Source organism: Aspergillus aculeatus (assembly GCF_001890905.1).
Source record: "Aspergillus aculeatus ATCC 16872 unplaced genomic scaffold ASPACscaffold_15, whole genome shotgun sequence".
Lineage (NCBI taxonomy): Eukaryota > Fungi > Ascomycota > Eurotiomycetes > Eurotiales > Aspergillaceae > Aspergillus > Aspergillus aculeatus.
Window position 1 is genome coordinate 800142 of NW_017962990.1, and position 27020 is coordinate 827161.

The following is a 27020-nucleotide window of genomic DNA, read 5'->3' on the forward strand; positions in this document are numbered from 1 at the left end:
GAGCACAACACGTATACCTCACCTCGCCACCACCTAATTCGATCATTCTTTCTCGTCATCCCCTCAGCTCATACCAGCTCATACCAGCTCATACCAGCTCATACCAGCTCAAACGAGCAAGCAAGTGTGAGTGGCCTCCAAGCACCCAGCATGTACCGCAGACACTGACAACACACCAGATGCATTACACCACCTACCCCCTCATCTGGATCACCCTCCTCAGCGCCGCCTGGTGTCAATGGTCCAAACTCTTCATCAGCCAGCCAGCCTTCACCAACCACCCGTGGCCCTCCATCCTCCTCGAATCGCCCGAGTTCGGCCCCACCGGCTCCTACCTCGACATCGACCACACACGCGAGGGCGCAGGCAATTTCCCCGCCCTATCCTGGCCCTATCCATCCGGAACGGCCGTCCAAGAGTACATCCTCCTCTGCGAGGACCCCGACTCCCCAACCGCTGAAGCCGTCATCTCCCCGCCCTATCCTGGCCCTATCCATCCGGAACGGCCGTCCAAGAGTACATCCTCCTCTGCGAGGACCCCGACTCCCCAACCGCTGAAGCCGTCATCCACGGCCTGTTCTATGGGATCCATCGCGCGACGACCGGGGTGCAGAACCCAGATTTCTTTCTCGACCAGTCGCAGACCGAGCCGTTCATGCTGCGGGGTGGATTCAAGTACGGTCAGAATGGAGGGAATAGTGTGTACTTCGCCCCGCTGGCGCCCCGAGGCCAAGGGCCGCATCGGTACTTCTTCGAGTTGGTGGCATTGAATGAGACCTTGGACCAGCAGGGTCTCAGTTCGCCGGCGAGGATTGAGGAGATTATGCGCGCGATTGAGGGGAAGGTGGCGGGATGGGGCGCTTGGATGGCATTGTCTCAGAGAGCTTAACGCATGATCCGAACCGGATGGAGATCGTTATTCGTTGTTGTGTTGCACAGTGTGCTTTGGGTCGTTCATCGTCGTTGGTGTCGTTGTTGTTTTTTCATGGATTAACCCACAATCATTTGTAATACCTGGAGACAGGCATTGGGAGCACCTGCTATCAAGAAAGTGGTACGACCACAGTTCACTCGATGGGCTTCGCTCTGATCTTCACTTTCATGTCTTACATGGAGTAGTCGTGGACGTCATCGTCGAAAGTCGGCATTCTTTCTGCGTCGACTAGGGCCGGCTAGCTTCCAATTGTCCGATAATTATAGTATGGACTATTTGGGCGAACGACCCGACTTTGGCTTCATTTCTTGACCGTTTGGTCGAAAACAAACTTCTGTTCGTATTGTGTCTGGTAGAAGAGGCAAAATGACTGCCCGGCTGTCTCCAAGATTAGCACAGGGATAGGGGCGCTAGTCCAGTCCCGGTAAGGGTCAGCCTCACTGTGCTGATTAGAGCCAATCAGAGATGGCCACTGATGCTTACGCTGCTCAGAATAGCAGATCTGATCCAACATAGCTAGCCGTTCTGGGACTAGAGCCAAATGTAATAAGAGCTAAGCCCCTTTAGCCCTTCAACGGATGCGGAGGGGGGTTTCGGCGCTCGGGAAGCTGTAACAATGACAGCCGGTCTGTCGATACTGCAAGGTGAAGAGGCATCAAATGATGCCCCCAAAAAAAATCAATTTGATCACAGGGTGAATGAATCTTGATGAACTTCAAAGAAATGGAGCAGTTGTTGATGTAAGTGGATAGCAATCGACAGGTACCGAAGATGGTCAGGCACACTTCCTTGGCAAATTGGCCACCTGGATGGTAGTGCCGATAGTCCGCGAACGGTGGCAGAGGAACGGACCAAGTGGCCCAGTTCGGGCTTCTTTTTCCCCCCTGGTGCCTGATAGACCCAGCACAAAGACTCCTGTGCTGAAAGAAAAAAAATAAAATCCATACTGAATACTTTGCCCCAGAGCTCGATTTCTTTGTCCTCGGTAGAAATATCATGTGGTCAAATCCGAGGTCTTGATGGAGATGACTGCTCGGTTGTGAGCGGTAAGGTGGGGTAAAACCGTAAAGCAACACGACTGATCTCATGGTGTTGTCATTATTCGGCTTATCGACCTGGAGTTCTTCGGATTTGTCTCAGCGGTCGGGATCGTCCGCTCCAGCCTGACTGGCCGCAACAACTGAAACATTCTTCCCTTTTCAAGCCAGTGAGGTTAAATTCAATGCCGACTGTTCGCGATGACACCATGACACCAATCATCAAAACAGTCTGCCTGCCAATCAGTGTCTGTCCGAGGTGGTATACACACAGATTGTGAGACACACAACCAAAGCCAAAAATGCATGGCTGCCGTCTTACACCCTCTCTGTAGGTAATAGGTGGGTTAGGAAATCCAGGCGAGCTGGTGTGTGCATTGGCCCAATTGCCGGTGTTCACGGCTGGCGTTGACCTCGTACAATCGGTCGAGAAGCCATGACTCCCACGGATTGCATCCGGATACTTTTGTTGCTTTTTTAAGGGCATTTTATCGCGACCGGAGGGGATAGGCTATGCATCGCCGCACTTGGGTAGAACCATGGTGCAAGATGCATCTGGGTAACCTTGTTCCTTTCTCTATCGCTCTCTCTCGTTAAAATGCCTTTACCACCTGGATGTTGTTGCTTCCTCCTTTCCTTCTATGATAATAACTCCTTTCTTTCTATGATGGTAACAAAAAATAAGGCACCATCTTGTGATTCGATCTTCTAGCGTCTTTCCACTCGTTGATCCACTCACTGGCTCCGCAAGTCCGAGCTAGACCTGCCTTGTTTTTTCTTTAGTACGTATTCTTTTTTTTCCTGCTCTTTCTAGCCTGCCTGGCGATCGAGGTTTCTTATTTTTTTTTTTTCTTCTTTCTCTCTTTTGCCTGCTACTATTTATTCACTGGCGGCGCAGCAGAACAAGCCTTGTCGGCCATTTGTTTCACTCTCATCTCGGGTGGCTTGCAGTTAATCAATCACCTGCCAACCGTTACTATAATCAATTATTGCCAGCCCACTGTTGCAGGACGCACCCACACGCACCGTACTGTACTCAGCCCAGTACTTACTCATACATATCTGCAATCCCACGGCCGCTTAAGATCAGCCTGCCTGGCCTCTCTCTTCCGCTTCCGTCTCCTTCCCCTCTTCAACGACCTTCGAGTATTACCCTTTTGGGAACTCCAACCAAGTGAACGACCACTTTTTCTCTCGCTTCGATCCCCTGAACCTTCGTTTCTTCAACTTCAAACAAATCCCACCCGATCAATAAGACGTTGAATTTTCCAACTGAGGCGCCATGGCGTTGTCAACTCGCCTGCTCCAACTGCTTCTCTTATCCCTGATCGCCTTATCTGCGATTGCAGCCCCGGCCGCCGATCAGTCCGAATCCGACGCCCCATCGGTTGCCGACAGCATCGAAGAGACATCCCTCCACAAGGCTCTGCATCTGTTCCAGAGGTTCAGCCACGGCATCTTCCAGTCTGACGAGAAAGCTGCCGCAGCTCTCCAGCAGGAGGATCCGTCGTTGGCTGAACACTTGAACCTGGTCAAGCGAGCGGATGGCAACTCGACGGCTGCGGTAGAGACGACGAGCCAGGCCTCGGAGCCGGCAGCGACCACTTCTGCCGCCGCGGCAGCGACCACCGCTTCGCAGGCTGAGAGTTCCACCAGCAGTGCGCAACAGCCCACCACTGCTGCGGAAACTACCGCCGCTCCTACGACCACTGCTGCCCGCACGACCGCTGCGAGACCTACGACTAGCTCTAGCAGCAGTGAGTCCAGCTCTAGCAGCAGTGAGTCGAGCTCTAGTAGCAGTGAGTCTAGCTCCTCGTCTCCGTCCACGTCTTCTTCTTCCTCTTCTGCCTCTACGGCGACCACCTCGTCGACCTCTTCCTCCTCGTCGTCTGCCACGGCGACGTCGACCTCTACTACTACTACTTCTTCGTCCACTTCGTCTACATCTTCGTCCTCGTCCTCTTCTCACACCACCGCAGCTAGTACCACGATCCCCACCGTCGCGGCCACTACTACTACTACCTCTACTTCTGCTACTTCCACTACCACTAGTACCACTTCATCCAGCTCACATACTACCGCAGCTCACACGACCTCCACCACCTCAACAACATCCACCTCCTCGACCTCCTCGTCCTCCACTACATCCAGATCCACATCCACCACCTCGACCTCGACCTCCACCACCCTCGAAACCACCACCTCCACCACCTCCACCTCCTCCTCCTCAACCAAGGACTCCCAAACCACAGACGACAGCTCCACCACCAGCGCCAAGACCACCCCCTACACCTCCACCTACAAGCTGACCACCACGCTCCCCAACGGCCAGCAGAGCACCGTCACCGCCATCACCGTCATCCACCCGACCGAGACCGCCCACGAGGTCGCCACCGGCACCCGCGGATCCCCGAGTCTGCAGACCGACAACGGTGCCGCGACCGCGCACGGTCTGGGCCGGGAGCTGTTCGTGATGGTCGGTGGAGCGGCCGTGGTGGCTATGGCTCTGTAAAGACAAAAGCAAACCACCTCCCCTAAATCATCTGAATACTATATCTCTCCCAGCAAATGCATTTTCCGGCGTTTTTTTGTTTCTCTGCTAGCTTTTCAGCTGCCCCCATGATACCTCTCACCATGTTACGATCCTTTTGATGCAAAACGAAACACACACGTGAACCTGAACCTGAACCTGGCAAAGCATACATTACTTGTTTATTTAGCCTGGCGTATTCCCACATTTTGTCTCTCCTTTAGCGCATTCTGATTTCTGTTTTTACACCTGGGTTGGGGAGGAGAGGAGGGTTGAGGGGAGATGTTGTTCAATGCGTGTGCATACTTTAGACAGGTTGTCTTCGATCATTGATTTCAGGGGGTCGCTTCTGGTGGTGACTCCTTGATCACGGATCATTCGAACATAATTTGAGACTGTTTCGTTCTCTCAGTTGTTTCAGGCTATGGAAAATTGTAGTGCTTAGGTCGTGAAAAATGGGTATTCTGAACGTAACAACATGGCTCTAATGTGGTAACATGACTTGCCCCTACTTGCTTGCTGTCACTTTGCACGTGATGGGTAGGCTAGCTAGGTACCTACCTAGTAGCTAGCTCTGTACAAACCTACCCGATAGCAAACAACAGTATAGATAGGTGTAGATGTCGCTATAGACATGGTGATAATCCCCTCCCTCTTATCTGTTTGCGTCCCCTCACCCGGAACGGACACGGTTTGATAATCCACAAACGACGCGCCGCATCTCTTGTTGCATGATGCGATCATTCAACCTAGACTCTCACCTCCAGTCCAACGAGCATATACCCCAAACAACCTCCCTCAGTCCACACAAGTATATTGCCTACTTCGGCACCCACCGCTCCTCCTCCGTCCAGAACCGCACCACGCTCTCCCACGCGGGGATATCGCCGTCGCGCAGCAGGGCGGCGACGTCGACGTTGAGCGGCGATTCCGGGCGCGGATCCGTCAGCAGCTGGTGGATGGCGGTGAGGGTCGAGGAGAGGGTGTAGACGGGGCTCCAATGCTCGGTCGTCAGGAGGGTGAGGCAGATCTCGCCGGTGGTGAAGGAGATGTTGGGGTGGCTGATGCGGGTGGTGAAGCGGATGGTGGGCGGGGTAAGCGGGTAGGATGGGGGGATGGTAATGTGGAGGGACCAGAGGCCGCCTATTGAGATTCTTAGATTTTGCAAAGGGTGTGGGGGAGAGCTGAGTGAGGGCTGTCGGAAATGCGGAGGGGCGCGGGGGAGAGGGAGGAATGAGGGTTTGCTTACCTTCGTATGGAGTGCCCTTTACGCCTTTCAGGACGGCTTCCCAGTGGAGGAGATCATCCTCTTCGATGGGCCCGAGATGCAGAAGAGCTTCATTGGGGTTGTTGGTGTAGTCCTTCAGTTCCCGGAGGAGACGCTGGGTGGTGTTGTGCGTTGCCATTGTCTCAGCTTCTCATGTGCGGAACGAGCTGCTGCTGCTGGCTGCTGGCTGGCGTGGTTGGTGAGTGGCCGGAATGCGGTGGAATGCTCGGCGTCGCTGACTGAGCGTCGCTGACTGAGCGAGGGGTTTGCCCTTAGTGCGTGTGGAGGACGTGTGAAATTGACCGTGTTCTTTTTTGAAAGGGAAAACAAGTCTCTGCGATCGCTGCGTGTCTCTCAAAAATAGTCCCTCACCAACAGACACATTCCTCCAGGATGTGACACAGCGGGTGGCTGGCACTGCACTCAAATGGAGCTGAAGCGGAAAGAAAATACCGAGGCTCAAGTCGTGGGTCTTCCCCATTCAGTAGCGCCGGGTGCCAGTCTTCTTCCCGTGGTCTGGACTGGGCATTCCTTGGACTGATGGGGCCCTAACAAATTTTATTGATGCTTAGCCACCGTCTTTTCATGTGAAAACGAAAACGACATCCATCTTTCACCTTTCATCTTGATAACCAGCAGCGTTACATCCATGCGCACCTCTCGCACAGCCAAGGAGACGGCCAGAGTCGTTCAGGCCCTGTCGCCCCCTGGCCGTCGGCAAACACGCAGCTCATCGGCTCATGCCAGTGTGCTGCGCAGTTTTGCCTTCAACGGTGGCTCCAATGCATCTGCGTCTGCATCTGCATCTGTGCCTGCGTCTGCGGAGGCAGTGAGCGACGACGATGACACGTCGTCGCTGTCATCGGTTCCAACTGTCGATATCGAGGATATCTTGGAGCCTCCTGCCAAGCGGCGGAAGAGCGCGTTGAGCGCCCCTTCGGCCCGCGGCTCGCGGACTCGTTCTGCGCGCACGCCTGCAGATGCTACCCAGACATCCCTTAAAGTTGAAACCACTGTCAAAGAGGAGGTTTTTGAGAAGCCTGCGGCCAGATCCCGCCGCGTGCCTGCCCGGAAGGTCAAGGTCGAGGATGGCACCTACACGGTAGAGCCTCCGTCCAACTGGGAGACCATCTATACCACCGTGAAGAAGATGCGCGAGGACAATCCGACCGCCCCAGTCGACACTATGGGCTGCGCTGAGCTCTATTGGCGCGCGTCGTCGCCTCGAGATCGCCGCTTCCAGACCCTCATTGCTCTGATGCTGTCGTCGCAGACCAAGGATACGGTGACGGCCGTGGCCATGCAACGATTGCACACAGAGCTTGGGGATGGACCTCCAGTTGTCATCAAGGCCGAGCCCAACGACGACAACTACGATAGCAAGGCACTAGAGCCTATGCAGGACAGCACTCTGAACCTGGAGAATATCCTGGCCGTATCGCCGGAACGGTTGAACGAGCTGATTCGCACCGTGGGCTTCCATAACAACAAAACCAAGTATATCAAAGCCGCTGCCCTCATTCTCCGCGATCAGTATGACTCCGATATCCCGTCGACACCGACTGAGTTGATGAGCTTGCCGGGGGTCGGGCCGAAGATGGCATTCCTGTGTATGAGTGCTGCTTGGGGCAAGCACGAAGGCATTGGCGTTGACGTTCACGTGCACCGTATCACCAACCTCTGGGGATGGCACAAGACGAAGAATCCGGAGGAGACTCGTAAGGCTCTGGAATCGTGGCTGCCAAAGGACAAATGGCATGAGATTAACAAGTTGCTGGTTGGACTGGGGCAGACGGTCTGCTTACCTATCGGCCGGCGGTGCGGCGACTGTGACCTCGCAGGGACGAAGTTGTGCAAGAGCGAGATTCGAGGAATGGCTTCCAAAGTAAAGAAGACGACGGTATACAAGGCAGAAAGTGGTGATGCCCCGCAGCCGTTCAATAGTGACGATAGCGGGGGAAGTCCAAAGGTGAAGGTTGAGGTGGAGTGATGGATTGAATGCGGGTCTTTCCTTTTTCACCTTCTTCACTCGTCGTTGTTGAGGGGTTTCACGTTTGGACTGTTTGGACTGTTCTGTTGTTCTGTTGTTCTGCCCATCAAGTCCGACATCTCCCCATTGCTATCTATGTTGACTCTATCACGCAGTAGGAGGAGTTGACGTGACTTACCGTGTTTCCTCTTCGCGTCCGTTCTTCGCATTCTCTACACCACATCTTTGCCTCCCCCATACTTCGTCCTCCACCACCCAATTTCCCTCGCCCTTCAAACTCCATCTCGTATGGGCTTCCTCAAGTAGTTTCAGTCCTGCCTGGCAGTATCAGGGACACAATCCATCTCGACTGATAGAAATCATGGGTCCGTTGATGCCTCCATGGCCCCTCTTATCTACCAACCTAAAAGACTACTAACATTCTGGTTCTGAGTAGCTTCGATCGATGTTCCGGCCGCGGTTCTCCCTACCTTTGAGGATGCCTTCTTCACTTTCCTTGAACGTGGATGGATGCTTTCTGCGAACGATCCCGAGAAACAGGTTGCTCAAAGTGAGGTGGTCGTCCCGAAACCACGCATCACGTTCATGGAACTCCCGCACGTGGCTCGCGTCAAGATCCTCGAGTATGCTGGACTGCTGCGGAACTGTGTGATAAACATTCGATACGAGGCTGTACGCAGAAAGCACAATGGTGGTGTCTGTCTGAAAGGGGATCATCGTCATTATATTGCTCCAAGTCCAGGGATCTGGATAGAGCGCGACTGCAATCACCCGAAACTGCCTGTCGAGCTCTTCAGTATCTCTCGTGCTACTCGTGAAGAAGCCGGCGCAGTCTTCTTCTCCCGCAATCGGTTTAACGCACCCCTCTCCAGCAGAGCTGACTACAATTCCTTTGAATCCTCGTTTGAATGGGGACTCCACCGCCTGCGTTACTTGCACTTGGACTTGAGCCCGAGAGAACACCGCTACCTCAAGCTGGCCGGTGGAGTCCACAGGACGTCTCTACGGATCTGGATCAGCTTCTGCCTGCTGGCTCATTCTAAAATGCACGGCCTGAAGTATTTTAGTATGACATGCAAGGTGCGCGAGCTGGAGGTCGCCCAGAGACTCATGCGTGAGATGAATCCATTCCCAGTTCTGCTCCAGTGCGCGTTCCACTTTGGTCACAATTATGAGGAACACACTCAGAAGGTGATTCGTCGTGCTGCTTTGAGGGTGACGAATACTTTGGCAGTCAAGCCTCAGTTTCCGTACTTCCGTCTTCCCCGGGAGATACAGATCATGATTTTGGAGCTGCTCCTGGTCGACCATCCAGACCCATTCCTCCCAAGGGTGGAGAGCTTGAGAGGTGTCATCTCGCTCCAGGATCGTAAGAAAGCCATGCGACCCAGCAGCTTCCTGTCCATGAATTGCTGCCTGACCTGCTCTCCTGTTGGGGCGGTTTGTTTCTGCCGTGGCCGTCACACAGCTTTTTCGACCTCCTGCAGCTGCCTTGAGAGCCCGCTCAACTACTTCCTTGTCAGCCGAGACTTCTATCGGGATGCCCGCCAGATATACTACTCCCGTAACAAATTCGCATTCCTGGATGAAGACCCGGAGTTCATGCTGCAGTTCCTTCACAAGCTCCCGACCTCAACCACGGAGCTCATGCGGCACCTGATTCTCAAGTTTCCGTCCCACTACCGTGGTACTCCTCGCACAGGACCCCGCTCCGACGAATCGACCCTACTCTGGTGGTCGGTGCTGCGCCGCTTCATCCGCGAGCACTTCAAGATCCCGAACCTGTCATTGACCATTGTGGATATGGGCTGGAAAGGGATGGTTTCCGGTGAGCCCCGGCGCCGTTACCTGAAGAAGCTGCTAGATGGGATGCTCGAGCTTCGAGGGTTGCGTGACTACCGTCTGTATCTCTCCGAGAACCACGAACTGGCAAAGGACATGGAAATGCGGATGCTGGGGGAGATCGTATATCAGCGGGCTCGCGGAGTGGCGCCCTTCAGTGGTCCGAAGAACTCACAGCATGCGCATTGACAAATTGTCTTCAGTGGATATGACTTGATCTTACTTTTCTCTGTGTCTATTCTCTTCTTCCCTTGTTGGAACGCGGAGGGAAGGTGGCTGTCCATTATTCAGCACTTCGGAATATCTACTCTAGTTAATAAGTGGAGGTTGTCTGTAGCCAAAGGTACTTGTTCATAATAACAAATGAAAAAAAGGCTTTCCTTGCAACCAGCAAACATATCTTGACTTGCGATCCCTCGTAGCGTCACTGATGCCTGGACCACATCCAGAATAGAATTGAGTGGTCCCTTAGATTGCCCATGGCTGAGGTGGTTAAGACATACGGCTATGCTAATAGCATACAACCACTACCCTTGTGAACAAAGTGTCAACAAAGCACCTCCTACGCCTAAAGCTCACGCCTAAAGCTCTCATAGAAGGATCCTCACTAAATACAAAGACGCAAACACCCACAAATGAAGCGACTGAATCCAGCTTTCCCTCCCCCACTTCACTCCCACTACGACAGCTGTCCGAGAAAGTTGATGACTAATCGCTCCCCTCACGCGGTTTCCCCGCAGCCCGCAGCCCGATCTGGCAGCTCAGTGTTTGCATCATTCTTCAATTCAATCCTTTAGCACGCACTTCCTCCACTTTCTTGACCCAATTCCATAAATTCACTCACCAATTTGACCAGCAAGCCACCGCAACACACCTTGCTCAGAATTGAGCCCATCGCATCCGAAAAAAAAACCACAATCTCTTCCTCCCGCCCAAGAAAAACCAAGAAATTTTACCACCCCTCACCACAAAAGCCGCAGTGCACACGCCTACCTACCCCACCACAGCAAACAACCACACACTGACCCAGCTCAGCTCAGCTCACCACCACCTCTCAACCCTCTCAGACAAACGCAAACCGTACCCCCCTCCTCCAAAATGAAACCCCAATCATCGCCGATCCCCATCCCCGCCTTCGCAACCACCCAGCTCCACCACCTCAAAACCGAACACAGCCTCGAGATCGCCTCCTCCACCCTCTCCGCCGCCTCCGTCGCCGCCAGCCCCGCCACGCGCCGCACCCTCCAGGCCACGGGCCACGCGCTCACGGGCCTAGTGCTCTCGCAGACCCGCACGGGGTTGGGCGGGCGGTTGGTTGGGGAGTTTGTGCCGGATGCGGCGACTACGTCCTCTAACAGCTCCAAGGGAGGAGGGGAGGGTGGGAATAATGGGAAGGATGATGGGCGGTTACGGCTCCCTGCGCATGGCATTCGGGTCGGGGATGTAGTGAGATGTTTGGAGATTAGTAATTCTTCGTCGTCGGCGGGGGCGAAGAAGGGGAAGAAAGATGGTGGTGGTGGTGGTGGTGGTGGTGGTGGTGGCAGTAAGGCGCCGGAAGGGGTGGTCACCAGAGTTGGGGAGGGGGCGATCTGGGTTGCGTTTGGTCAGCAGGGGGCTGCTGCGTCGGCCGCGGGAAAGAAGGAGGAAGATGAGGGTGTGGAGGAGTTGTGGGGGAAGAGGGTTTGGTTGTATGTTTTTTCCCCCTTTTCTTTGTTGTGTGGTCGGAGGGAAAGGTGAAGATGATGAGGATTATGGGATCGTATGGCTGACTGACTGGTGATTGATTTTTATGCGGGGGGTAGTGTGAAGCTGGCGAATGATGTTACGTTTCGAAGGTAAGGAGATCTTCTTGGGTTATCTTGCTTGGTTTGAGGGAAGGGAGAAATGCTGACGCGATGACGGTGATGGTGATGATGTAGGATGAACCAGACGATGGATCGGATGGCCAAAATGCAGGAATCCGATCATACTCACTTCATGCGCGTCGCGTTCGGACATACCACCCCCCTCACACCCGACTACGATGTCTGCAAGGACATGGAGTTTACCGATCCTACGCTCAACGACTCCCAGAAAGAGGCGATCCGGTTCGCGCTGGCGTCGCGCGATATCGCCCTCATCCACGGTCCGCCGGGCACGGGAAAGACGCATACCCTGATCGAGTTGATCGTGCAGCTGGTGCAGCGGAAACAGCGCGTCTTGGTCTGCGGGCCCTCGAATATCTCGGTGGATAACATCGTCGAGCGACTGGTCCCCAAGAAGATTCCCGTGGTGCGCATCGGTCACCCCGCGCGACTGCTGCCGGCGGTGCTGGATCACTCGCTCGAAGTGTTGACGCAGACATCCGAGGCGGCCGGGATTGTGCGGGATGTGCGCCGCGAGATCGACCAGAAACAGGCCAGCATCCGAAAGACGCGGACGGGACGGGAGCGGCGCGCCATCTACGACGATTTGAAGGAGTTGCGGCGAGAGTACCGCGAGCGGGAAACGAAATGCGTGGCGGACTTGGTGCGGGAAAGCAGCGTCGTGCTGGCGACGTTGCATGGGGCGGGCGGGCATCAGTTGCGCGGGCAAAAATTCGATGTGGTCGTGATCGACGAGGCCAGCCAGGCCCTGGAGCCCCAATGCTGGATCCCGCTGCTGCCGGCCTCCAAGGTCATCTTGGCCGGCGACCATCTGCAGCTGCCGCCCACCGTCAAATCGACGCGCGAGCAAACAAAAACCAGCAGTGCGGAGGCGGGGGTGGATTTGTTGCCCGACGTTTCGTTGGAGACTACGCTGTTTGACCGGTTACTGGCCACGCATGGACCGGGGATCAAACGCATGCTCACCACCCAGTATCGTATGCATGAAACCATTATGCAATTCCCCTCGCAGGAGCTGTACGAGTCGAAATTGATAGCAGCTGACGCCGTGCGGGCGCGTCGGTTGGCGGACTTGCCATACGAAGTACAGACGACAGACGATACAATAGCACCCCTGGTCTTCTGGGACACCCAGGGCGGGGACTTCCCTGAGACGGCGGAGGAATCGGGGCTAGGTAAGTCAGAGAAACTATTGGGGGAAAGCAAGAGTAATCCGATGGAGGCATTGGTGGTAGGGCAGCACGTTGATGCCCTGGTGGCGGCTGGGGTGCAACCGAACGATATTGCAGTAATTACCCCGTACAACGGACAGCTCGCAGTGTTGTCGCAGATGCTCCGCGAGAAATACCCCGATCTAGAATTGGGCAGCGTCGACGGCTTCCAGGGGCGCGAAAAGGAGGCAGTAGTGGTCAGCCTGGTGCGCAGTAACGAGGCCCATGAAGTTGGATTTCTGGCCGAGAAGCGTCGGCTGAACGGTAAGATAAGTTCTAGATTAATTGGCGAAGGTCAGCACTGACTAGAGCGTACCAGTGGCCATGACGCGGCCGAAGCGACACTTATGCATCTGCGGTGATTCGGAGACGATCAGCCAGTAAGTCATTTGGGGGCGGTTGTTGGAATTTCGTGTGATTGCTGACGGACCCTAACTGCATTACAGAGGAAACGGGTTTTTGAAGCGCTGGATGGAATTTCTAGAAGAACAGGCCGATCTGCGCTATCCCGATGCAGGGACGTTCTTGTGAGAGGCCGCCCGCTGAAGATGAAGTCATAAAAACACTGCAACTGCATAATCCTCCGTAATTCGGCCTTGTGCAGCAGCTCCACTTGGCTGAAACAGACTAAATTCACCAATTCGCTCCGAGTGACAGCAAAAGTGGTCAGAGCACGCCCGCTTGGCATCCATCATTTGAGAATTGACTCCTCAATTCACCCACCATTAATCAATCGACCAACAACAACTAAAGTCTGACGGTTTCACCTTCGATTGTGTTGGCACGAGCCGAGGACGATGAATCGGTCGCGATCAGATCCTGCTGATCCTTCTTCACCTCATCATGCTCTTCTGTGCATCTTCTCTGCGTCCACAATACAGAGCCTTGTGTTTAGTCTTCAATCTTGTCAGGTTGGATACTAAAAATACCCCCCCTGAAACGTAAAAAAAGGCCCACTTGGGCGCATGCTTGCTTCTCTGCTCCTCTTCTGCCTGCACCACCACCACCACCACCACCTCCTCCTCCTCCTCCTTCTCTTCCTTCTTTCTTCTTTGCGTCCACTTTCTCTCCCTTCCAGTCTCTCCTTCCCCTCTCTTGTAGTTTGAATGTTTGGTTCGATCCACTGTCTCTCATTCCCATACTGCTTCCCCCACTTGATAGTCTTTCGCTCTCTACAAACAGACTTTATCTCGCGTCGCTCCTTCGTCTCACCATGATCTGAGCGTTTCGGCCGGATCTCCTGCTTCTCCCTGCTGACGGTGGCGCTCTCCCCCGCGGCCCTGTCCGGTCTGTGACTATATACCCGATCGTGTCTTTTCCGTCTGATCGATCATTTTTCTTCATCATCCCACGCGGCAATCCCGACATCCCGACATTTCCACGTGCCCGTGCATCTTATGTTCTCTTCTAGATGTCCAACTTGAGTTCGCATCGGAGCTCCCCTTCGCCAGATTCCGCCATGGCCGACACTTGGGATGACACCGCCCTACCTCCGATGAGTTCGAAACAACTCATCGTCAGCACTCGTCGCGCGCGCCCCGCCGAGACATCACTCTTGTCCAGCACGTTGCGCGGCCCTTCCCGCCAGGGAGCTGTTCCTGTCCCTGCCGAGCCCCCGACCGTGGTTGTGCGCGGTTCCAGTACCCATCGACGCACTGGCAGCACGTTGAAGACCGTCATGCGCAAGATCTTCACCCGCAAGACGCGCGGGGATGAAAGCGTGTCTCCGCCACCACGGGGAGGTAGCACTAGTCCGACTATGGAACGATGCTTGCCGTCCCAAGCTCTAACCTTCGGATCTCGACAACAACATCAACACTCCCCTGCACTGTTTACGCCCTCCAATGGCACGGTTACCTCATTCGCGGAAGCTCTGCAGAAGCTGGACTCGCATCCACGACGGCGTCGGGCCACGCTTCCCAGTCTGATCCTGTCGGATGATGGATCCCGCGGTGCGCTCGAAGCCGCCGTTCAGGGCCGTCCTGTGAGCAAGCGCGACAATAGTCCTCATGCTAACAGTGATCCCCTTGATGTCTGCCGTCGCCGGGAGCGCCAGCAGCTAAAGCGCCGGTCGCGGAGTGCTGCCGCCCTGCGCGGTCTGGCGCAGGAACACCACCATCTGATGTCGCCTATTCAATGGCGTCGGCGCAGTCTGGAGTCTTGCGCAGCGTCTACCGCCTATGGCGCACCCTCGGAGGTCGACCGTCCACCAACTCGAACTACTGTCGCCAGTGCGCCGGCGCTGCCCACCGAGACTTCGGTTCTGATGGAGGAACCAGCAGAGCCTGAAGACACTGAGCCCGAGGAGGCTGCTGTGGAACCAGAGGCGGAAGATGAGCGCGAGGCCGAGCCCGAGGATCCGATTCCAACTAATGTCGGCACCCTCGTCACTTCTATGCAACATGACGAGCACATCACGCTGGAGCAGCGGCTCAACATCCTGGAAGTCAAGATGATTGACCTCGAGTTCGCCATTGCTCGTCTGCAGACCGACCGCAGTGAAAGTCCCGCCGAATCAAGGCAGGCTGCATCACCCGTCAAGCGACATCGTCGCAAACAATCATCGGGGCCGAACAAGATGCCTCCGCCCATACCTACTCAAGACACAGTCCTCCCAGACCGCCCATCTAGCACAAGCACCCTTCGTCCGACCCAACTCCACCGCTCACGTACCTTACAAGCCCCCTCCTCGACATCCCTAACCGATCACAGCACCATCTCAGTCGAACAGTACAGCGCCTTGGTCATGCTACTGCGGCGCGAACAGACCGCCCGACGCAGCCTCGAGCAGCAGGTCGCCGGCCTTCGCGAGGATATGGAGCAGCTGACGCAGATGGCGCGTGACTCGATGGGGTTGGGCATGGGGCCGATCTACCCGATCCCGATCTCTGATCTACAGGATTTCCGACGTATGCGGCCAGGTGGCGGGCTGTCGTCGAGCGAATCTTCTCGGCCGGAGACAGTCGGTGTGCCGGGGGAAAGCGACTCGGAGTGGGAACGCAACGAGCTGTCCGGCAATAAACCGCTGCCGGTAAAACCGGCACCGGAGGTGATTTCGTCGCGATGGTCACCGGGTCGTCGAATGGAGCTGGGTGGGATGATATGATTGTGGTGGATTCTCCTCTTAATGACTTGTTATGCATAGTTTACTGTATATAGCCGGATTCTGACTTGACCGATCACAGGATGATTTGGAAAAGTTTATGACAGGATTACTTATTACCTAGTTAGCTTTAGTGTATATACTTTATTGATATATTGAACGGACTCAATTTGGAAGTAAGATAGTTGAGCTCAGAAACGTAGAACTTGAGAAGCTTGCTCAGTGTTTCTGTTGGTACGCAACTTAGCACTTGCCAGCGCAACTCAAGCCAAAAACAAGATACCAAGTAACAAAGACGTCTATTCTGTCCCTGTACCAGATGTATCCAAGAAATCGAATGCCTTTGTCTCTGTAGCATATTGTATGACCCTTTTGCATTTAATTCTTTGTACATTCATCCCCGCATCATACTTAGCACGTAGATCATTCAACATCGCACAGATCATCCGTAGATCCCTTCACCGGAAGGGCGACTTCCTGTATATCCGTAGCTAACAATGCCAACATGAATATCGAGGCCCTGTCCACAAAGCCCTTATATAGATCTTGCTCTGATCCATTCTCTGCAGAACATCCTATCTCGACAAGCACTCGGCCTCCCAACCACCTCCATCCAGCAAGCCACAATGCAGGAACCAAGTCCAGACCCGTTGCCGATGCCAGAGGGGGGCCATGAAGCACTCGACCTCCTCCTCCTCCTCCCACCTGCAATGCTAACCCTGGAGGATATCGATGCTCTACTCCCCCCAGCCCTAGCTCCGGACGAGGATCCATTCCCAGATGCATGGGATGCCGGTGCCATCCCAGCCATCACACTGGATCCTCCATCATCACCTACCCCACCCGCAATTCAACCCCCAATCCCAAACCCAGCAACCCCAGCAACCCCAGCAACCCCATCCACCCTCTTGCTACCCCCTCCCCGGCATCACCATCCCCATCCCCATCCCCCCCAAAGACCAAACCCTCCCATTCCCCAAACCCCAAGAATAACCCCCCTCCTAACCCCCACACTCCCCACAATAGTCACCCTCCCCTCCTCCCTTCCCCTCCCACCCAACCCGCAAGCCTCAAGGGTAACGACCTGGATCCGCACACTCACGCCCTACTTCCCCCCGGCCGCCGGCTTCACCATTTACCCGACGATCAAAGTCTGTCCGCGCACGCACGTCATGTACGATCTGGTGGTCGTGTACGCTCGCAAAACGGGGCCCTATCTGACCTCGGTGATGGGGTTCGATCGCCCGCCTGAGCCGGATGCGTGGGACCGTCGCGTGCAGGTGCTGCAGGATGAGTGGCGGCGCGGGGTGGTGCCGGGGATGCCGGTTTATGGGGCTGTTTGGGTGGGGGGCGAGGTTAGGTGGTTTTATGGGGGGTGTTGCTGAGAGGGAGAGGGAGGGGGGGGAGGATTTTAGGGATGGGGATGGGGATGGGAATGCTGGTGCTGGTGAGGATGGATCTGGATATCGAGAGGGGATTGGGAGGGAGTTATAGTGCTGCTGCTCTCCGTTAGATATTATGCAGGTTTTATATAATGGATGAACTAGAGCTTGTATGTTGATGGACTCTTTCTTCCACAGATCTTGTAGGATCTGTGTTGTTCTGGGGGAGACACTGTTTTATCTCGGTCTTGTGATGTATGGATGATGTAGCTTCTGACTGCTTGGAATTGAAATATATATGCTCAGCGGGTGTGAAGATAATCGGATTCCTTCATCCGTAGTTTGACAGGAGAAAACAACATTGAAGTTCTCTTGTCCCAGAAAGCTATAATCGATGTCGCCTCTGAAACAGCATCATGATTAGTCAATTGTCTTGGTTGTTAGTCGCTAAGAAGGGACCTAAAATAAGAGTTGGAGCTGGGCGAGGGGACGAGGAAGTGTCAGGGTGGAAAGCGACATGGATTTGGAGATGCAGAACACAAAAGGAAAAGGCGAGGCATGGCTAAATTCGATCTTCATTCTAGAAAAATACAATTTAATGCGCATATGGTATTATAGATCAAGAAAGAAAGGTACAATTCCTCTGCGTTGTCCTAGATAAGGATAACGCCTAATAGAGGAGGCCACGCACTTCTAGAGCAGCTGCTGATTTTATATACAACTTATACATCAAATCATTAATTTCCTACGGAAACTGTTAAATCGATGATTATTTATAGATAAAAGTATACAACTATCTAATCTGTAGAAAGAGGTGCTTTATAAAGCCTTACTTGCTTGTACGTGTGCTTGCTTGCAGAGGTGTTACGAGAGACCTTACTTACTCACCTACTTATGCATATACTGCGAAAAGCCTTATTCACATGCTGGAAGAGGCCTTTCTTGCTGGCTTGCACATATACTTGCTTGCAAGAGGTGCTGCGAAAGGCTTTATACATTTAGTAGCGCAGCTGATCACTCGTCCCCCGATGGCCAGTCCCTCGTAGGGCTCAGCACATACTAATGTGCTTCGCGATCACAGAAAAAAGCTCGCATCACCAGTATACATAATACGAACACGATTCACTGTATATCACAGCACTATTCCAGATAGACATCATATAGTACATGTCAACATGTAGACAGAAAACGACAGCAGTCAGCCAGTGGCATTGAACGCCAGGCAGCTGGGAACACAATGGTATCGAGAAACCAATATTCTATCAACATGAAAACCACGAAAAGGGTATAAAGCAAAGAGAGTCTAGGATCATCGCAGTAAAGGGCAAGGCTTGAGCGACGAAGAACGGCGGAAACCGTAAGGCGAGGTTCCATCCTCTCGAGTGAGAAAACTAGAAATTATGAATGTTGGCTGGAATAACGTCCATCAGTGTACTTAAAATCATCATATCATCATCAATTTGGTGGTGCGTCGTTCGGGGAATCGTCGAGAGCTGGGAAGGGCTCCAATGGCTCCATATGGCCCGTCCCCAGGCCCTGGAGGACGCAGCATCGGGATGGGCATGGGAGGAGCTTGGCTAGCAGAGGAGCCAGGACGAGGGCCAGGAGGCGGTCGGCCTCGACCGCGACCACCGTACCCCGGAGGTGGTCCATAGCCACGACCACCAGGGGGTCCCATCGGAGACATGGGCATGGGCGAGCGAGGGGGCCGAGGGGGAGGCATCGATGCAGCCGCTGCTTGACGAGCATCGCGCTCGCAGTAAACCTGACCATACCACTCAAAATAGTCCCCGTTCAGAGCAATGCCGCATGTGCGGCATTTGAGGCACTCGGGATGGAACTTCTGACGGTCGCCCGGACCGCGGCCGCGACGTTCGTCCGTCTCGAGATATTGCCCCTCAATCCCAGTGTGACATGTAGCGCAGAGGGAGCCGTTGCGTTCATGGTAATGCTGAGCGCAGAACGGACGGTCCTCGAGGACATAGAAATCCGCAGTCTGGAAAGGTGTCTTGCACTGAAAGCAGACAAAGCAGGCACGGTGGTACCGGCCGGTGAGACGGCCGTCGGCCGAGGACACGGACTTGCCCAAGATCATCTCACCGCAACCGCGACAAGGCCCCTTCGGGCGTGGAGACGGGCGAGGGGCCGGGGCCGGGGATGGGGCTGGTGCCGTCACAGAGCGGAGCAGAGTGGGTCGCTCGGGCTGATGATCGTCTGCTTTTCGTGGCAGTTTCTCCGACACGAGCGATAAGCTTCCCTGAGAGATGGCTGGGTCAGTCGGCGAATCCGGGCTGAACAGGTGCTCCGTAATGCGAGGAGGCTCGAGATCAATCGGACTTTCCGTGACAGGCTCGTCCAGCACGGGTTCCTTCGAGCGTGGGCCACCCTTGAGCTCTTCTACCACCGAGCCGAGGCGGCTGGGGTCCGAAGGTTGCCTCCGCGAGGAACTTGCGTCGGACGGTAGACTAGAGAAGGAAGTGCCGCTGCGAGTGTCAGATGGCGATGAATCCGACGACGTGATTGAGCTCTCGGCGGCATGATCCGGAACATCGAGCCCCAGAGCCCGGGCGAAGTTGGAAACAGAGATGTTGCTCTCGCTTGCGGAATCGGAATCTTTCCTTTGCTTGTTGCCTTCTTCTGGAGTACTTGCGGATTCAGCATCGGCCGGCTGCAGGTGTTCCAAAGTTACTGGTTTGAAAGCCTTGTACTCCACGCTGGACGGGGCGGCAGGAGATGCTGCTGGCTCGTCTGGAAGCTCAAAATCAACGGGGGCCTCGTTCGGACTCGGGGTAGGACTTTGGAAGAACAGCTCCGCGGACCCGCGGTTACTACTCAGTCTGTCAGAGCTACGATTTGTGTGAGACGATACTCGAAGCGACCCGGCCCCAACATGATCAATCTCAGCCTTGGCACTTGTTGGCCGGGCTGACACACCGAAATCAAATCCACTGTAGATTTCACCTCGTCCGTCCGGCTTCTCGGCAAGCTCGGCTCCCGAGAGTCGTCCTGGAAGTAGCAGATTCTGAGGTGCTGGGGGCGGCACCGGGGGTGCCTCTTCGTCAATAAACTGTAGGTGTTCGCGGGATACGCTGCCAAACGAGGGGCGCCGGCTGGACATGGAGGCCGATCGTTTGGAGGCCCGATGGTCGCTGTACCGCGTGCTGGCCACCGAGGTTCGATAGCTGCTTTTGCTATCAATCGATGCGCCATATCTGTGGGAGGCGCCGGAAGGAGGAGGGCCGTCTTTGGGTAGTGGAGGAGGTGGTATTTCGTTATCTGCCGGCAGTTCAACGGGTGCGTTCTGACTATCTCGACTCAAGCTGCTTGCATGACGTGCTGGCTGGAGAGGAGCAACCTTTCCTGCTCCCATCGCGTCTGGACCGACGTTTGGACGTCTATCCGACATCGATCGGGGCAGAGGAAATGAGGCAAATGCAGTTTCCATGTTGATTGAGTCTGGGGATTGTGGTTCTTCTGGCAGAGGTGAGGTCTGGCTACGTTGAAGCGGACGCAATGGCGAGCGTGGCCCGCCTGAAGTAGCGGTGGAGAGAGGGGAGGGGACGAGGAGGTCTTTGTTGTCTAGGGGACTGTGCGGGCGCAGGAACGGCCGATCTGCAAAGTGGTATCATTGATGAGAAAGTGGTGGTTTCGTCGTCAGGTCTGGAGGAACAACATACTGGCTACCAAAGGATCAATGCGTGGCGGAGGATTCATCCTCGCAGCTCTGGCAGCCCACGCATTGCCTGCTTTGGGTGGTGATCCAATGCTCGATTTCGAAGGTGGGCGAGGCGGTGATTGTGGGGAAACTGCCAGTTAAGAAGTTAAAAAGTGGTACATGACGCCGTAAGCAGGGGAGACTTCTACCTGGGTCTGATTTGGCACACACATGGTCTCCCATGGCGGAGATCTCAACATCGATCCCGCAATTGGAGCATTTGATCTTGGGCAAAAAGCCCATATCCATGCTGGGAGCCATGCTGGGCACGGTAATCTCACGGTTCTATGATACCAAAAGGCACACGCAACGTTGGCGAGTGGTTAGACCATTGGACTGACCAACGGAGAGACCGCTCCCAAACTGGAGAGAAATTGAGAGAAGTCGAATCAAAGACCCAAGGTGGTTCTTCACCCCGGAGACGTGATGGTGAATGGGTACGATAGGAGAGACGATCCGGAGAATGGGGGGGGGGGAATAAAGTCGCTGGGTTAGAGACGCATGGATACTGAGGAAGGAGCAGGAACACCAAAGGTAAGTTGGTCAGGAACCACTCATTGTCAACAAAAGAAGAGGAGAAGGGGGGGGGTTTGGGTGGGAAGGGCCCATCCAAAATACTAATAGTCGAACTAGTTTTGAGCTGGTCGGTTTGTCCAGTTCTTTTTTTCGTTAGACTATCTGGGATTTGGGGGGAGCGTCTCTGGTCTGGGTCTGGTTTGGATCTGGTTTGGACGGTTTGGTCCCGTCGCAGTCAGCCTAAGGAACCAACACTAGCCCGAGTTGGGACATTTAGGTGGATTTAGTTTGGGAGGTGGAATTGAAAGTTGATTGTCTTGTTTATTCTTTATTATTCTTTATTGTCCAGGACTTGGTGCTTTTGCCTTCTCCTGCAATCCTCGCAACGGACAAGACACAGAAAAAGGAAAGTATCTCCAAATGAAGCCTCGTGTGGGTTCTTAGGGAAGGAATTTCCTGTCAAGATCCACGAACCCTGCCCCATCCAGTATACGGTGATTGGCCCTCACATCCAACATTGCGTTCTACATGACTCTCACAGACTCTACTCTCGGACTGTACTGTACACAGACTGTGCACAACTATCATATTTGCTAGCCACTATAGTGAGGCTGGTGGTACACTCGTTGCTTCCATGGCCATTCTGGCTCGGTCTGGATCATTGCAACCACGCAATCCACCATACTCCGGAGTACAACTATCTCTAATAGTCCTGACTAGATATATGTACTGTGGTGACTCCCAGTATCAGGAGACTGACTATGTTCGGTAGGCTATCTCCATCAGTGTTTGACGACTTATTTTTAAATATCTAATCATCATCAATTCTCTCCGTGTTACCCCTGATTGTCCAAACACCCCCCCCTCCCCTCCAATCACGAACACAATATAATTCCAGGGGAATTCTTGAGTTTTCTAGAGGCAAAACTGGTTCCGATTATAGTGAGCGATCAGTCCGTCATCTTCGCCCCCCCTGAACCAGTCATCCTCCACTGCCGATCGTGGCTCAGGGGTTATGCACACCCCATGGTCTGATGCAAAGGGTCCATTACACGGTTAGTTATCTTCCTCTTCTGCTTCCTGGTCTCTTATGTTCTGCAACAACTAGCCCCATTCCTTCCACCCACCCACCTACTTCAAGACCCAAAAGCCTTGTGGTTTCATAATCATGGGTCACGGGGAACGCTGCCTCTTTGATCCTGACTTGCAGCTTGTGCGTTTCGGTGCACGAGCCTCCCTCTCATGACGCTGGGCTCAGTTTCCAAGTGAGCTCATTGGGATCTATGCCAATCATTAAAGTTCGTGCGATTGTCCATTCCCGATCCTAATGGAGTTTCTACTCTCAGGACTGCATCCTTGCTTTCGGCTGTCTGGCTCGTAACAACCGAACAACTACCCCCCCGATGGATATGATGGGTGAACCCCGCAAGGACAGGCAGATCCCATGCGCAAACCATAAATGTCGTTAATTCCCGACCGTCGCGAATGCAAGGGGAGACCAGGTTTGGGGCAGTGGACCGGGAGCCGGGAGGTCACGAAACGGAAAATGCTGACTGTCAACCCTTGGTAGGCCGCCGCCGATCTTTTGTGACAGACAATGCTTGTCGCGCGAACGGGCAGAGGATATCTTTGGCAACAAGCGGCAGGTGGTCCATCAAGCGAGTCGGCACTAGTGTCTGACGGTCATTCTCAGTTGAAGGTGCTGCTATCCCGTCTTGCGGCGCAGATCAACAGTGAGCCAGGTTGATCCTAGGCCTTTGAGGCCACAACAAGCGGTAACCACCCCGTCCCATGGTTCGTGTCGACGGCAGTGAATGCGGTGGTCGGCAATTGCACATCACGCTCAACTTTGAGTCTTCCAGTTTTATGGCAAGTGATGCTGCTCATGAGTCAGTCAACTGCGTGTCATCGTCAATGGCTGGAATGTGTGACCGTGAGGCGTACACAGCGTGCGGGTAGATGCTGACTGATTGACCATTAACTCACCTTTGGGGATGCTGGCACCCTGGACGTCTATGCCTGCACACAAGCGAAGGACCCGGGACCGGACTCCGGCGTGTGCCGTCTCATTCTATCTAGCGCCGAACCAGTCTAAAAAGGTCGCTATAGTGCGTAGAGGGTAGCATCTTTCGTATACAGACTTCGACTAAACAAAAAGCCTCAATTGGGGGCCAACGGCTGTGCCGTGTCTGGCTATCGACGGAAGAACCAACAAGTGAGATCACATCGTTGTGCGGGAAAAGAAACCCTGGTTGCAACTACTGCAGCCCGGTTCCTCCAGCCGAGAGAAAGGTCAGCGCCGGGCTTGAGATGGTGGATGGTTAATTGGTGGAGGATGCTGAGAGAAAAGCCGCCTCCCATGTAGGCAAAGATTGGCAGCCTCAGGCACCAAATCTTGTGGTGCCTGAAAGCCCGCAGCAGGGAGTGGTCACCTGACATATCCCCCCCCCCAACCATCCCTTGTTCGTCCAGCACCAGATGACTAGCACAAACCCTACATGAACTAATTTAGAGGGCGGTCGGGGGTACGTACGACTGATGTCGTGTCCCAACCTCCAAGAACTCGCAGGCAGGCAGCATAATTCCAAGTGCGCGGTGCCGGGTGCTAAGCGAGGCGATCAGGCAATAAGAGAGGAGCAGAGCGCTCCGCAGCCTCCGCAAACAGCATTACCGATGCATAAATTCAGGGGCCGAGTTGGCAACCATGGAACTTCTGCCGAGCTGGCTGTTGCTCACCGCAACATTGCGTCTTCCCTCAAAAGACTGGCTTGCAGCAGCATGGCTTGGTACTGATTCAGGGTTATGACTGCGTGATGCTCCAGGCTCAATTGTTCAAACCGAAGTTGCATGATTCTCCAGGAACTTGAATGCAGAAAGTCAGGAGGTTTTCGGTTTCTAACTGAGTATGTCGATGAACTGTGGGCGAAGCGGAGCCCCGCGGGTACCTGCCATCCCATGGTCCACTATGCCTACTGCTGGGAAGTGATGGAGTCCAGCCCTGGCCACTTGTCCTTGTTCAGTCGCCTCGGCGGAAATGGGCGCGAGTCCGGCGGTCTCAGGGGTAGCATACCGGACTGATTGAGATTTATGGTTGAGGAGCACGTGTATGCAGATAGCATGGGCAGATAGACCACGATCTATATGCAGTACACAGTCAATCAAGGAGTATATTTCAGTCATCACTACACTTAAAGTGTCTACATAACGCACAATTCATAACTCTGACGATCCAAATCATCCATGAAAAATCCACACCTTCAGAAAATCGGTCCAACAGCTGTCTCGCAGGGAGGTTGGTCTCCGCGGGGTTGGTTCACCGCAATCTCTGGGAGGAAATTCTCCTGTCCCAGGCTGCCAGCACATCAAGAATAAGTCACCACGGAGAAATTCAATTCAATTAAGCATACTCGCCTGAATTGGTCCGGTAGATACTCGTAGTTCGAAGATTGGACAACTAGCGCGAGCAGTAGTGGGTATGAGGGTCGCTTCCCCGAACTTGTTGAGACGGAGCTGGACGGGCGGACGATTGCGGACTCGCCCAGCGGGAGCCGAGCTGCTCCGTCCGTACCTGGTCGTCTTATAAGAAGGAACCCCAGAGCAACTCCCCTCCAAAGCTTCTCTTTCCCTTTTTCTTTTCCACCCACCGTCATCAAACCTCCAAGTCTTCGTTTCGTAAACCAACTTCCAAAGTTCAACCTTTCTTCGATCACACTCTGCCCGAGGCGTGATCTCATACCACCGTCAAAATTTTCTCCACACTTCTTAACTCGTGAGTGCCCGCGCCCCACCCCCGGATTGCTGTCAACGGGCAGCAGCATCGTGTTGCCCGGAACAGCAATTGGACCTTCCCTTGGAGCAATTCGCGTCCACCATCACTTTTCCAAGTTCAGAGCTAACGGTTCTCTTTCTAGACGGCACCACCCGTTCAACGGCCGGCGCTCATCCAACCGTGGTGGAGCATCGGACTGCGCATATCACATTCAATAAACGCTTAATCTGCCAATCTTAACCACTCTCTATTCCGAAACGCTTCCGATCCTCTGTCAATACAATGGCTCCCCACGCTAGTTCGGATGTTGTTGCCAATGGCGCCGTGAACGGGTCTGCTCGTACCGCTCCTTTGTTTACCGTCAACTCGCCCAACGTCGTGTACACCGATTCCGAGATCAAAAGTCAGTATGTGTACCACACCACCGAGGTCACCCGCTCGGCCGACAACAAGCTGGTGGCCACTCCCAAGGCTACCAACTACCACTTCAAGGTCGACCGCAAGGTGGGCAAAGTCGGTGTGATGATGGTCGGTTGGGGTGGAAACAACGGTTCCACCGTGACTGCCGGTCTCATTGCCAACCGCCGCGGTCTCAGCTGGGAGACCCGCGAGGGCATGCGTGCCTCCAACTACTATGGGTCTGTGGTGATGGGATCGACCATCAAGCTGGGCACCGATGCCAAGACGGGCGAGGAGATCAACATCCCTTTCCACGACATGCTGCCCATGGTGCACCCCAATGACCTGGTCGTTGGTGGTTGGGACATCAGCAGCATGAACCTGGCGGACGCGATGGACCGGGCCCAGGTCCTTGAGCCTGGTCTCAAGCAGCTGGTGCGCAAGGAGATGGCCGAGATGAAGCCCTTGCCCAGTATCTACTACCCGGATTTCATTGCTGCCAACCAGGAAGACCGGGCGGATAACGTGCTGGAGGGATCCAAGGCCTGCTGGGCTCACGTGGAGCAGATCCAGAAGGACATGCGTGAGTTCAAGGCCCAGAACGGTCTCGACAAGGTCGTGGTCATGTGGACTGCCAACACTGAGCGGTATGCCGACATTGTGCCGGGCGTCAATGACACCGCGGACAACCTGCTGGCAGCCATCAAGGATGGACACCTTGAGGTCTCTCCTTCGACTGTCTTTGCCGTTGCTTGTATCCTGGACAATGTTCCCTTCATCAACGGTTCTCCTCAGAACACCTTCGTTCCCGGAGCTCTTCAGCTGGCGGAGAAGTACGGAGCGTTCATTGGCGGTGACGACTTCAAGTCTGGCCAGACGAAGATGAAGAGTGCCCTTGTTGACTTCCTGATCAACGCGGGTATCAAGCTCACCTCGATTGCCAGCTACAACCACCTGGGCAACAACGACGGCAAGAACCTGAGCTCGCAGAAGCAGTTCCGCTCCAAGGAGATCTCCAAGTCGAACGTGGTGGACGACATGGTCGCTGCCAACAGGATCTTGTATGCGGAGGATGAGCACCCCGACCACACCGTTGTGATCAAGTACATGCCGGCTGTTGGCGACAACAAGCGTGCGTTGGATGAGTACTACGCGGAGATCTTCATGGGAGGCCACCAGACGATCAGTCTGTTCAACATCTGCGAGGACTCGCTGTTGGCGTCTCCTCTGATCATCGATCTGGTGTTGGTGGCGGAGATGATGACCCGCATCAGCTGGAAGGCGGACGAGGCTGAGGAGTACCGTGGGTTCCACAGCGTGCTCAGCGTGCTGAGCTACATGCTCAAGGCGCCTTTGACGCCCCCTGGCACTCCGGTGGTCAACTCTCTGGCCAAGCAGCGCAACGCCTTGACCAACATCTTCCGGGCGTGTGTTGGCCTGCAGCCTGAGTCTGAGATGAC

General features: G+C 54.5%; 8 protein-coding genes across 8 annotated transcripts; 6 read left to right on the forward strand and 2 right to left on the reverse strand.

Annotated features, from left to right (window-relative positions):
• Nucleotides 1–179: 179 nt before the first annotated feature.
• On the forward strand, nucleotides 180–889 carry ASPACDRAFT_46468 (YbhB/YbcL family Raf kinase inhibitor-like protein; the record flags this gene model as incomplete). The annotated part of the gene is made up of 2 exons (XM_020201788.1): nucleotides 180–516; nucleotides 561–889. 2 exons carry the CDS (start codon nucleotides 180–182, stop codon nucleotides 887–889), a joined length of 666 nt encoding a protein of 221 aa, XP_020053284.1.
• Nucleotides 890–3253: 2364 nt separating this feature from the next.
• ASPACDRAFT_63258 (putative GPI anchored cell wall protein (Dan4)) lies at nucleotides 3254–4483 on the forward strand (the record flags this gene model as incomplete). Its single annotated transcript, XM_020203862.1, has 1 exon — nucleotides 3254–4483. The coding sequence occupies one exon, from the start codon at nucleotides 3254–3256 to the stop codon at nucleotides 4481–4483; it is 1230 nt and encodes a 409-aa protein (XP_020053285.1).
• Nucleotides 4484–5321: 838 nt separating this feature from the next.
• pex4 (putative ubiquitin conjugating enzyme (UbcJ)) lies at nucleotides 5322–5907 on the reverse strand (the record flags this gene model as incomplete). The annotated part of the gene is made up of 2 exons (XM_020201789.1): nucleotides 5322–5644; nucleotides 5751–5907. 2 exons carry the CDS (start codon nucleotides 5905–5907, stop codon nucleotides 5322–5324), a joined length of 480 nt encoding a protein of 159 aa, XP_020053286.1.
• Nucleotides 5908–6417: 510 nt separating this feature from the next.
• Nucleotides 6418–9789, forward strand: ASPACDRAFT_46471 (endonuclease III domain-containing protein; the record flags this gene model as incomplete). The annotated part of the gene is made up of 2 exons (XM_020201790.1): nucleotides 6418–7711; nucleotides 8195–9789. 2 exons carry the CDS (start codon nucleotides 6418–6420, stop codon nucleotides 9787–9789), a joined length of 2889 nt encoding a protein of 962 aa, XP_020053287.1.
• Nucleotides 9790–10698: 909 nt separating this feature from the next.
• ASPACDRAFT_34133 (putative DNA helicase) lies at nucleotides 10699–13207 on the forward strand (the record flags this gene model as incomplete). The annotated part of the gene is made up of 5 exons (XM_020200021.1): nucleotides 10699–11288; nucleotides 11403–11435; nucleotides 11520–12949; nucleotides 12996–13056; nucleotides 13123–13207. 5 exons carry the CDS (start codon nucleotides 10699–10701, stop codon nucleotides 13205–13207), a joined length of 2199 nt encoding a protein of 732 aa, XP_020053288.1.
• Nucleotides 13208–13814: 607 nt separating this feature from the next.
• ASPACDRAFT_81103 (uncharacterized protein) lies at nucleotides 13815–15953 on the forward strand. Its single transcript, XM_020205799.1, has one exon. It carries the CDS (start codon nucleotides 14136–14138, stop codon nucleotides 15780–15782), a length of 1647 nt encoding a protein of 548 aa, XP_020053289.1. The 5' UTR covers nucleotides 13815–14135; the 3' UTR covers nucleotides 15783–15953.
• Nucleotides 15954–18605: 2652 nt separating this feature from the next.
• On the reverse strand, nucleotides 18606–21125 carry ASPACDRAFT_54300 (LIM domain-containing protein; the record flags this gene model as incomplete). The annotated part of the gene is made up of 4 exons (XM_020202860.1): nucleotides 18606–20437; nucleotides 20468–20773; nucleotides 20839–20967; nucleotides 21026–21125. 4 exons carry the CDS (start codon nucleotides 21123–21125, stop codon nucleotides 18606–18608), a joined length of 2367 nt encoding a protein of 788 aa, XP_020053290.1.
• Nucleotides 21126–25169: 4044 nt separating this feature from the next.
• Nucleotides 25170–26706, forward strand: ASPACDRAFT_124928 (inositol-3-phosphate synthase INO1; the record flags this gene model as incomplete). Its single annotated transcript, XM_020196764.1, has 1 exon — nucleotides 25170–26706. A coding segment is annotated over exon 1 (1254 nt), but the record flags the coding sequence as incomplete, so codon positions are not given.
• Nucleotides 26707–27020: the final 314 nt, after the last annotated feature.